Source organism: Mycteria americana, chromosome 2 (assembly GCF_035582795.1).
Source record: "Mycteria americana isolate JAX WOST 10 ecotype Jacksonville Zoo and Gardens chromosome 2, USCA_MyAme_1.0, whole genome shotgun sequence".
NCBI classification, from domain to species: domain Eukaryota; kingdom Metazoa; phylum Chordata; class Aves; order Ciconiiformes; family Ciconiidae; genus Mycteria; species Mycteria americana.
Window position 1 is genome coordinate 137,836,131 of NC_134366.1, and position 12,831 is coordinate 137,848,961.

Sequence of the window (12,831 nt, forward strand, 5' to 3'; positions counted from 1 at the left end):
ACTTCTAATTGCCCTTGGTCAGTCTAGGACTGTAGGCCATTGTTCTCTTAGCCTTTTTAATATCCAGGTACTGTGTAAACCAGCTTGGCTGTTATTATCAAAGAACTCTAATCTGAATGCTGTTGTGAGATTTAAATACATGAGTAATTTTATGCTCAATAATAATGCGTATTTTTGTTCTTTGAGATGTAAGATGGTCATACAATGTATTAATGAAATGTAGGATTTAATGAGCAACTGGTCTGATTCTATCTGCAAATCATGTCTTGAAAAGACACGTATATGTAGATGAAAACAGTTCTGATCTTATACTGTCATCCAGTAGAAAATACAGGTCTGCTGATTTGTGGCAGAATTCATAACACATCTGCGAATGAATCTGATGTGCATTTGTTGGGGTGGTGTGCCACCAGAAAATCAGAAATACTGGAAAGCATGTCTTTGCAGTCTTCTGAGATTGGACAGGGAAATCTCAGCTCCATGAATGGAAAACCTAAATATTTCTATATGAATGCTATGATGTAGATGTAATAAATCTTCTTAATTGTAGGCAAATAATTTCAAGAGAAAGTGTTATATAAATCTCTCAAATAACAGAGATGGGATTGATTCAGTAATGTGATGAGGGATTTAAAATTATTGATATGATTTTGAGGAATGAGTGAGTATAGTAAAGAAAGAAGAAGGTCAGAATATTATGAAAGGATTTTACTAAGTGTGTAGTGACATATGCGTGGAAATGTTATATGATGGACTTCATACATACAGAAGAACATGTATTTCAAAAGATCTCAAGGAAGAGTCATATGGTCTTTATACAGTTCTGCATGCTTCACAGAAAGCCATCCATTTGAAAATGACCAGTGCTTGTTGATCCTATAGTTGGGAAGATACAAGTTTATATTTTAAAAACATTTGTAAGCAAGCAGAAAATGAACCTTGAAAGGAGACACACATGCCACATGACGTAATGAAGTAGATTTTAGTTCTAGTATCCATTCATTAGTTGGAAGAGTAGGTAAATAAGAACAACTATGTCTTCTCTAGAAGTAATAAAAATACTTCTAGAATAGAAGTACTTCTAAAATAGAAATAAAAACAAGTAAAAGAAGTAAAAATACTTCTAAAATAGAAATAAAAGCAGTTCTAGTTCTGCTTAACTTCCCCCTCAGTTTTGGTTCAATAGAATGAGCCAAACTCATTGTTGAAATAAATTCTATTGAAACTCAGAAATGTTCCATGACATTTTCACTGAAGTACAAAATGGTTCACTGAAACACAGACTGTAGTACACCAGCATGCAGAGCAAATTTCCACCATGTTTTTGACTGGTTTCCCACCATCCATCTAGTGAGATGCAGTCCAAGCTTCCTGTGTCTGTGGGACATTTCTCTGAACCTAGGGACCAGACCATTGTCGCTTGAGAAAGTTTCCCTACTTTCCAAGGATAGAGTCTTGATACTCTCATTTTCCTGGTACAGGTTGGTCCATATACTTGGCAGTTGCTGATCCTGGAAACTCCACAGCTGTTGAGTAGAACTTACGTTTGTTTCAGTCAGCTTCTGTCCCATGACAAATTTTATTTCAAAATCGTATGGTTTCTCAAAAATTCTGTCCTTTGGTATTTTGAAAAATGTAGTTTGTTTCAAATTGGCATGATATCAAATTCCAGCTTGTTGAAGTTTTCTGCAACCTGGAAGCTCTAAGGTTTGGTCATCTTTGTACATGGTTTTACTATATTAAATTATTGCCTTTTTGTACTTTGGTGGTACTGTGAGATTTCTGTGGTGTGGTGAGTTCAGTATAAACATGGAGAGAAAAGTCTGTCAAGCTGCTAGTAGGCTAGAGTGAGTGATGCTATAGTGTTGGTACACTGAAGGGAGACGATGAGATGGCTGAAAGCAGCCAGTGAAGGAACACGTGATCTCAATATAAAACAAAGGTGAGTGAAAATAGAGAGACCTCATTACAGAATTTATTTTCCATTTACTAAATATTTATAGTTAGTAAAAAATTAGAAAAAATACTGGATGGAACATTTTGTTTTCTGTAAATAAGAAAAAGGATGAGAAATACTGAAGTTGTGCTATTTAATTTAAGTTAATTATGCTAGGGTCTATGAATGGAGGCTATTTTTGGTCACACAAAAATTTAGGTAACTTTTAATGAACATAGCGGTTCCTAAACCAGGAAATTATAAATTAAATGATTGGCATTTAAAAGTATCAACAAAAATTATATGTTGTCCGTCTGAGTAGAGGCTAGTCATAGCCTAATACCTTAAGGCCTGTATCTATTCACTAGGAACCACCATAGCTCATTATTTCCATTGTCCTCAGAAGGAAATACATGACTTGGCTTTTTTGAACACAAAGCAGAACTGGACTCTGACACTCCAACTTGCCCCTCTCTTGCCTTTTCCTTATTGAGGCTTCCTGTGTCTCTTTCCTCCTACTCTTATCTCTGTAGGTCCTTTCTAATGTCTCCTTTGTCTTCTGTCTTTGAGAGTGTCTGTAATTGCAGTGTAATGTGTTAACTTCCCTAATACTTAGCAGGTTCCAGAGTGGGTGTTACAGGTCAGAATATACTCTGGGTTGTCAGACTCTGTATAGATGTCTGGTTTGAAGATGGCTTGGTTTATGTCTATGGGAGGTGGAATCATGTTCTTTGTGACAGAAGGACTTAAACATGCCATTGTCCCATTTCTTTACCTGGAAAAGATGGCTATTGACTTAACTTCAACTTTCCCTTGTGGAGCTGATCCAAAGTGGAGCAGATTCTATAGTCACACAGAGGGCAGTCAGTAATAAGGCAAATTTCCATAGCAATGGTTATTTAACACGTTTTGTAATAGCTACTAGAACTTGAAGTCTGAGCATAATTTCTCCATACCATCATAAAAACACTCTGAAATTCCAAATGAGCATAAGATACCACTCTTTTGCATGATCTGTAGGAGTCTGCATATTCCTTCTTAGCATGAAGTTTGAATGAAAATGAAAATGAAGTTTGTAAGTATAAATTAGTTGGCAGCCGTCAAAATAGTAAATAAAATTTTCGAAGCTGGCCAGGATATATTGGACATTATAGGCTTTGTTTTTGAAGTTATTTTTAAGTGAGTAGTTAGCAACCATTGCTAAATGCAACTGGTCCTTTCTGTTGGGAATGTGGACCAGGCATCATCATCTTCACAAGGCATGTGCAGTTCTCATCATGGTAATGCTGTGTTTGGAGACAACCCAACAGTTGCATTTGGTGATGAAGGCAGCGGATCACTTACTTCAGAACACTGGCAAAAAGAACATGTTAAACTGCAGTTCCAGAGACAGTATCATTTTTGTTTTCATTTCTACAGATTGTTCAAAATGTTCACATTGGTCAATGCAGCTCTGTTCATTGTGGGTCCTACATATCTCAGAAACTCCTTCTCTTCTTCCGTGCCATTGTAGGTAAAGTTAGAAGTTGAGAAACTGTTATTTTAAAATTGAATCAAAGGTTTTGGTAATAGATAATGAGTAGGATACTGTAAGCTCAGGACTGTGCTTCCCAAAGATCAAGTTTGTTTAATTATCGGAATAAAGATTACAGGCTGTATAGCATGAATGATAGGGACATATATTATTTCACTGGTTTTATGAACTGTATTATCTACACTTTATTATTTAAAACAAAAAGGTATATACATGTTGTTTTAAAAGCTTTATCTAAAATATTTCTTTTTTCTTTTTGATAAAGTGACTAGCAAAGCCAAAAGTACCAGTTACTCATTTTCATTTTGACATTTTTCCTTATTGGCCCCTAGGACACACAATTCTATTTTGATGTAAATGAAGTACCTTCATATGTGATATTTTTATTACATTTTTCTGTTATTGCATTATTTTTATTATTTTTAATTGTTAATATTAATTATTCCTGTTAACCAATTAATTCAGTCGCAAGAATCATCCCAAGTATGCATTTGCTCATAGATGTTTTCATTTTTACGTCACATTGACCAAAGAAAATATTTCCAGGTGTTAAAATAGGAGGATAGTTAAGTAATTTCCACTCAAGGTACTTGAGCTTGTAAACTCATTGTGCAGCTTTTTTCTACTGTAGGAGTCAACTACCAAATCTAAACTTCATCTATATATCTGTGTATATTTAGTGCCAAGGTCAATAGAGCATCCTAAATGGGATTGGAGGACAAAACCGGAGAACCATGATTTTGATGAACTAAATCATATTCTTCAAGAGAGCAAAAAACTTGGAAAGGCCCTTGAGAATCTGTCTCGCAGTAAGTTGATTGATTTTAGTTTTTTAATGTAACCGTGCAGCCTGAACTGTAATTCGGAAGTATGTATCAAGAAGGTGGTCTTCTATTCAGTGAAGACCCAAGTTCATTGACATCAGCAGTTACATTCCTGTTGTTGAGGTTTACAGAATGTCTGAGATAATTTAGCAGCTCTCCTGCTGACTGAAACTACTTCCCCTGCACCTCCTTTTTTGTTACATTAGTTTGCTGCCAGTTTAGTGAGCTGAATTAGCTCATAAAGAGATCAACACAAGAGGCTGGTTTAAGGAAAATGGTGGGAACATGCAGTGAGACTGCTCCTTTGGGTGGTAGCAGTTAAGTTGGATTAACTTGTGTGAAACCTTAACCTCATTGATGGAGATCAGACCTGTCACTGGAAAACAATTAAGTATTTTGTATCCTTGACCCCAATTAATTCCTTCCAGTTTTCAAAAGCAACTCAAATAAATCTTTTACAGCATCTCAAATAAGTACTCAAAACATGTTAGCCAATTATTTCATAAGAGAACCCAAGTATTATCCCTTAAAAGACATAGTCAAACAGGAGCAGTGTTTAAAAACAGCGTACTCATGTAAGGAGTAGCTCTGAGAATTACTGGATATGATGAAGAATAGCTTTTTGGTTTTGGTTTTTTTTTTTTTCTTCCCTGTAGAAGAGAATTCTGATGTACATTGGTGGGAGCAAATGCTACGAACAGTGATCAAAGTATGAGAAGTACTCTCTGCCGTGGTACCTGAAAACTAAGTATAGCGTGGTCTGGGAGACATGTGAATGAGAAATACTTTCTTTCTCCTCTCATTAAATTTTATCCATGGCACTTCTTGATTCACTGGAGAAACTGCAGATAGTGAAGTCAGAAACAGAGCTGAATGAAGAATGGAAGATCTGTTTTCTGGAGAATTTTAAGATTCAGCATTTTCCCAAATTGTGTCAAATACCCAAAACTAGTTTTCCCAAATTCCCTCTCTCCCAAATGTTTTAAGTTGATGACAACAATTATATTCTGAGCAATTTTCACAGTCATATTAATTATAGTAGTATAGTTACAGTGCTCTCTTCAAATACATTTCTAGTAAATTGGTCTATCTGCCTCTAAGGAGCTAAACCACCTCCAGTGAGGGTCTCTGATTTGCAGCCCCACCATTGCCTGACCATGTTATTGTGATGGGTGCAAGTGTCATTTTCAAGCCTTCCTCCTTTAGAGACTTGTAACCAAGCTTAACACAGATACAGAAGCAATTTTTTTCAATTTCAGAGAGGGTTATTTATTCACTGTCTGGAGATACAAACCAATCAGATGCGAGAGTTCAATAATAAAGGACTTAAATCTGCACTTCAATCCTACATCTTTGTCTTTCCTTGTGAATATTGTGTAGGTTCCACTGAGCTCTGACTTCTTTATACCTAAAATAGAGTTTGCAGCATTCTGTACCTCACATTGCCACAGAGTTTTCTAACTGGAGTGCAAAACACTGCAGCTTTTCTGGGTCCTACACTTGGACTGGAGGTGAATGTACCTGGTCAGTGTTGTTGGAGTCAGGTTTTCATAGAGTTATTTCACAAATTAAACATTCTTCACTATTTCTTGCTAGTACTTGATGTTTTCTGGTGATTTATGAAGATAATACAAAATTTTTAATCCTATCCCCCAGAGTGCTTTAAATCACTTGCAGCCTGATAGTAAGTTCACTTTCATGAATGTGCTCTCTATTTCTTCATCCAGATCATTAACGGAAATATTGTCAGACCTCTTCATGATTCCATTTCAGATCTGACAACCAGCCCTTGAAAGCTACTCAGTAAGTGCGTTTTTTCCCACCAGATGTTTATCTACCTTGCAGTGATTTCACCTGGAATGTAATTCTCTAATTTGTTTACTGGAGTATCATCTAGGACAGTAAACAAAGTCTTATTATAACTGAAGTATTTTACATCCACTTCCTCCTCTTACCCACTAGGCAAGTTTCCCAGTTGAGAAAGCAGTTAGACTGATTTGATGTGGTTCATTCTTGATAAATTCATGTTGAGTGGTTCTTATTACCTTTCCTATCCATTAGATGTTGATAAATTGTTTATTTAACAAATTTGTCAGATATTCTTGCTGCTGTCAAATTTAGGCTTGCTGGTTAGTAGTTCCCCACATCTTCCCTTTTTCTTTTCCGAAGAAAGTTACACTATTTGCCCTTTTCTGTTCTCTCCATTCCTGAAAGACAGTTGCTAATGGATTAGAAGTTTCTTCAGCTAGTTAGGTAAGTGCTCTAGAGTGAACTTCACAAGATTCCACCAACTTGAATGTATCTAAGTCATCAGAATATCTTTCAGCTTTCCGTCATCTGGTTTGCAGTTTTTCCTCTTAAAATCACTAGCATTAAGCATCTGGCCACAATTAATTTTTTTGTAAAGACTGAAGCAGTGAAAGTATCGAACACTGGGATTTCTTTGTATCATCTGTTATTTGCTTTCCTTCTCTTCAATGTAATAGTCCTGTATTTTACTTTGTCCTCCTTTCCTAGTGTATTTATAGTATCTTTTCTTGTGGCTTTTTTTGTTCTTTGGTAGTTGTTACTCATTTTGCACTTTAGCCTTTTTGGTTGTATCATTTAAACACTTGCAACAGATTAATCCTAAGCTGTATGTCCTTATTTCCAATTTTTGTACTCCTGATTTTCAGATCATTTCAGGAAATAAATCTGTTCTGTGCTGTGATTTCTTACATGTTAGGGTGATATAAAAATTCAAAATGAAAAATGTGAAAAGTTTGGAAAAACAGAAAAGGTATGGTTTTGAAAATAAATGTAGTTTTATTGTTCTCCAAAGGTAGAATACAGATTGCACATAGAAAATATCTTGGAGGGTTTCAATGAATAGACACGTCTAGAACTTTAAAAGTATGAGAGATGTGAAACTCATTCTGTGCTGTACCCAAACAAGCATCCCATGTGGTGAATTTTACAAAAGCCATGACAAGGTCCCGTAGCTACCTTCTCCAGTATTAATGCTTGTTTTGGGAGGCTAGTCAGTGCTTTTGATTCTACAAGCACATCTGTAAAGTCTATGAGTCTAACTCTACATTTGATACTAAGCTTGTTTCAAAGCAGTATGGGACAGGCTCAACAAATAGATGAGTACTCAAATGATCACGACGCACTATCAATGGCTTTTTACAGCACCCTCTCATTTCATTCTTCAGTATTTTAACAGGGAAGAGTGCCACATAAACCCAGATGTTTGAAGTATAATGAATTTTCCATCAAATCCTGGAATTCATTTCCATTTTTAAAGATAAGCTTTGGATCTTGTTGTGAGTTTCCAGGACTTCACTGCCTGCTATACAGGTGACGCAGCCTGTGAATTAAACTCTATAGTTTCTATTGCTTCATTCACTATGCAGTCTAGATATCTGCTTTGAGACAAACCTGTACACTTCACACAAAATTAAAACTGCCTGAAAGCTTTGGAAGGTGAGGCTCAGGCACTTGCATGTCTGGTCTCTCCTATGTTCAGTCCTCCTAGTGATTAAAACTGAACTTCCTTATATGCGGAGCCCTCCTCCCAAGCCCCATCAAGACAATACATGAGTAATTCTGTGCAGCAGTAGATCTGAGAAACCAAAAGAGACTTCACACTCAATGTTAAAAGTATCTTACGAGTTTCGAGAGACTGGAGAAGAGTATTGCCATAATTATGGTCTAAGTGTGTTGGAGCTTGGTGATTTAAGTGTACCATTTTCCAGAGGCCTACTCATGTGGGAAACCTGGGTTTCATTTGCTTTTCCAATCAGCTGCGTGTCATTGAAGTGGATTTTGAACTATGAAGTCAGCTATTTAGGGGAGATTTTGATTTATGAAGCAACATATGGGAATATACTGCATTTCCCTTGTGCATGTTTCGTTTTCTTTGGTTGCAAGGTCTCTCATCTATATTGCCGTCATCTTCTTCCTCAGCTGATCCTAAGTAAGAAAAGTTCCATGCTGTTTCAAATGCATGCTTTTGTATTTCCCCTTCTGCCTGTTTGCCTTTTAAAGAGAGTTAAAATCTCCTGTATAGCTAGGAATCTTGCTCATGAATATATCTGTCTTCACCCCCCATCTTTTGAGGATGGAAAAGTACATAACAAGAGATGGAAAACAGTGAATTATGAGTGTTTTGAATGAGGAAAAATGAGGACTAAATCAGCAAGAGCTTGCTGCAAAGTAGATGTGAAGTCTGCCTGCTTTGTGAACAATGTTACTGCTTTGATATGAACAGTTAAGGATTAGAGTGCATATTGAAAATGTGTGTGTATTGGATGTTTCAATTTACACATGGTAACATCATTTGATGACAATTAATGTGCTCTACTGTGAGATCAGTACTTTTTCATAATTACACATAGCCTTTCAACAGAGATAACCAACATTTTGTTAGTAATGTTTGAATCCTTGTTAAGGCCAGGTGTATACTACAAATCAGAGGGGAAGAAAAAAAATTACCATGCTTTGAATTCAATAGATATTCTAAGGTCAGAAAATGGTAGTAAGTTAACATTAACCAATCTAAGTCAGTTAGTTGGAGGGAATCCTAGAAATAATGGTATCTAGCTATAACCAATAGGAAAAAAAGTACTCTTTTGTTTCTTAATTTGGAAGGAGAATAATCAATAAGTTAATAATCAGTAAATAAGAAAGCCATCTGCAATCTAGTAGGAAATATTGCTGGAAACCATAAAGAATCATAGAATCACAGAATGGCTGAGGTTGGAAGGGACCTCTGGAGGTCATCTGGTCCAACCCTCCTGCTCAAGAAGGGCCACCTAGAGCCAGTTGTCCAGGACCATGTCCATGGCTCTTGAATATCTCCAGGAATGAAAGGTCTCTGAGTCCCTCCAGAGTATCTCAGACAGTTATTTCTCATAATGTTAGAATTGGTTGATGTTTTTTATGCATATCTTAAGAAGGACAAGCATGATCTTACCCCTTTAAGAAAAAGATAAAATAGTGAAATGTAAAAGCCTATGTTCTGTTTATCTTTTACGGGGACGAAGATAAGGAACAAGAGTAAAACTCTCATAACAATAAGGGTAGAACTAGTTCAAAAAAAGGTCAGAATACGTTAACAAACCGCTAAAGTTATGTCCTCGGTTTTGTGGATGAACCTGCGAGTATGTGGGATGTGAGAAGTTTAATATATACATCATGAACTACTTCAATGCATTTAGCAGTCTCTGAAATGCATTAGAATGGGGTTTCATTTATAAGCTTCTACACTATAGGAAACTATTAATGATTTACATTCCAGTTATGGAAGAGGTACTTGAATGGAATGCCACTAACGTTTATCAGAGACCTCTGAATTTTCCTACTGAAACCAGGCATTTCTGATGATGATGATATAACTCCAAATGCACACCTGCATGACATGTAACTAGACTTTTATCAATCACCTCATGAGGGGCATTGTTTTAAGACATAATACTTTATTTTTATCCAGTCATAAACAGTTGTTGATCTGAAATGGACTTTAGTCTGTAAAAATGACTTATCCATGATCAGTTGAACATCTAGCCCTAAAAGTGTTCTGCTAATTGAACCACAAAACTAGTCATCAGTATTCTGTAGAGGATTTTTCCTTTCTTCTGTTCAGGCTGAACTTTAAAATCGTGTTATTCTTGTGTGAGATCAATGTTTGTGATTTATTTTGAGATCGACATTTTTAGATAAGCTCAATCAAACCTTTAAGGAAGATAATTTTATCTCAGTACTGCAGCTGTTATCCGATACTGCCTTTGCTCATAAAATCCATTTGCTTTTAGTGTGATGTATGAGTAATAATACAAAATAATGATATTTTCTGAGATTGAAACGGGAAGAATGTGAACATAATTATTGCTATTCAATTATAAAGTGGGGCTTATATGGCCGGGAGATCACTGGTACTTCAGTTATAAGTATCTTTTTCCTACAGATGTTAAATTTTTAATTACCTTTGTGGAGGTATTTGCCATTCTGATCTAGCCTACTCTAAGTTCCAGGACTAGAGTCTCTTTTTGACTTACAGTGTCCTTTTGTGGAAAAGTATCTGGCTTGCTAAAAGTTTCCCTAATGCTGTTGTAGAACTGGGGTTTGTGTGACTGTCATCTCGGACATGGTACTTCCTAGTTCTTAGAAGAAGGGGTTTGGCATTCAGGGGTAGTAGAAGGGTGAGCTATGACTCTGTCCTTTGCTACTGGCCATTGTGGGCTACCAAGCAACTGCATTGTACACCTTTCCCTAAAATCAAGAATTCTGAAAGATTCTGCAGCGTTGATTATTCTCTTCTGAGATGACCTTGGCCTAAGGAGAGTTTCTGGGGCATAATATTTCGTGGGTACTTTGCATTTTGTTTCTCTCTGTTTGCCTAATTTATTACTCACCAAATCTAATCCTGAAACCTGCATTCTCCATTGGCGCTACTCAGAAATTTGGATATAGAAATGCTGCAAGTCTAAAGCACAGCTTCTTTTGCTGGGGATTAATTATTTTTATTTTTTTAAAGCCAGCACAGGGAAGAGAGATTAAATCAGTGTTTCCTAGATAGTGACTATACGGATGTCTAGTGTGCTGATATGTTAATGTGTGGGACTTTGTAGATGACACTGTTTCCCTTGTTCTTATATGGCTAGATGTTGGGAGGAATGTTATCCTAATTCAAGATGGATAGCACTACAGAAACTTGATACATTGTTGTTTAATAATATGAGGACATATGCCCGTCATTGGCAAGAACTCTGAGGTTTCAATTCAATATGCCTTCACAGAAAATCTCTGAGTTACTACTGGAGGAAATATGTCTAATTTTGAAAGCTGTAAAATGACTCTATGTAAGTAAAGGGAGTAATATAAGAATGTCTATTGTGACAGTCAATGACAAATCTATTATAAAGTTCTTATACAGAAATGACTGAGCTGGTTTGGTTCTTGTATACGCATTTTCTGGGGGAAATGCTTTGTTTGGTGCAACCAGAGCAACCATTTTATGTCCTTTATAATCCAAGGATGGTGTGAAATAAATGATTTCAATTTACCTTGTGTTTAATACATGGTGCAAACAGGCACAGGGGCTAGAATTTACTATGCTGCCAGCTGCAGTATGGCACGGGGTTTTGCCACGGGAAATGCAAGTACATCTGAGATGGCCTGTCCCACCAGTGAGGGAACATATGCTTCCCCAGATTTACAATGGATGGGAGACTGCATTGCGACAGTTAACTGCTGGGCAGTTGATACATGATATGGTATTCCTGTGTTCATGCTTAAAGCTGCAGTATTAATAATGGTAGAATAATAATGCTGTTTCTGTCCTGGAGTTTGTTACAGAGCCTGTGATGCACTATGAGGTTGACAGTCCAGCCATCCTCAAGTTCCCTGGCCTAGACTTACCCTGGGAATGAATTTTGTCAAGTTAGTCAGAGTTGCATTGGGGTTGTCTTAATACGTCTAAACTCGTATGTCAAAACCTGTATGTCAAATCCAGAAGGCTTTGTTTGGCAAGTAGGAAAACTGGCTATTGGGAGCTCTGTGGCCATCTTCTGGATGTTTAGGAAAATGCATAAACTATAAGCTGAATAATGGTAGTCTGGCATACATTGAAGTAGTAGCATTTTATTTTCTTATAACTAGGTACACATTAGACTTGTCAGATGTAAGTTGTGCATTTAGAAAAATATAAGTCTTAAAAAATTCTCAACTAATTTTTATTTTGTGTTATTTCTTCCTATAATTATTTAAGGACCACAAATAAAAGCAAAAATGGTAGATTTCTCTGAAGTTTCATTCTTATCAGAACACCTGTTCTATAATTTCAGATGTGTATAGCATATGAAGATATTGCAGGTTTTTAAGCTACTGTAAAGCTCATCGGGAATAATGCAGCAGGCAGGGATTTTATGACTTGCCATTTCAAAAAGACCTGAACTCATATGGTGCCTGCTGTTTTGAAAATTAATTTTATGCTGTTGAATTGAGAGCATCGAAGTCTAAAAATCACTGTTCAAAGAGGAATAATACAACCGAGCAGAGAGGCATTAGGTACTGGATTAATTGTATTTGTTGCAGGAGAGCAGCAACAAATAAAACTCTTCTGCTAAGAACTGCATATGAAAGAGCTAGGCATTTTTAAGAGTCATGGAATTGTTATTAACAATTGCCGTGGTTTAACCCTAGCCGGCTACTAAGCACTACAGAGGGACTTGCTCACTCCCCCCGCAGTGGGATGGGGGAGAGAATCGGAAGAGTAAAAGTGAGAAAACTTGTGGGTTGAGATAAAAACAGTTTAACAGGTAAAAGCAAAAGCCGTGCACGCAAGCAAAGCAAAACAAGGAATTAATTCACTCCTTCCCATGGGCAGGCAGGTGTTCAGCCATCTCCAGGAAAGCAGGGCTCCATCATGTGTAACAGTTCCTTGGGAAGACCAACACCATCATTCCGAACATCCCCCGCTTCCTTCTTCTTCCCCCAGCTTTATATGCTGAGCATGATGGCATATGGTATGGAATAGCCCTTTGGTCAGTTGGGGT

The 12,831-nt window shown here is 36.8% G+C and overlaps 1 protein-coding gene across 1 annotated transcript in view; it reads left to right on the top strand.

The window, feature by feature from the left end:
* The window catches only part of C2H8orf34 (chromosome 2 C8orf34 homolog), a 174,369-nt gene that overhangs the window by 39,092 nt on the left and 122,446 nt on the right, over positions 1-12,831 (top strand). Inside the window, exon 4 of the mRNA XM_075495726.1 lies at positions 4,151-4,279. Within this exon, the coding sequence (XP_075351841.1) occupies positions 4,151-4,279 (129 nt within the window). The remainder of the gene's footprint in view (positions 1-4,150; positions 4,280-12,831) is intronic.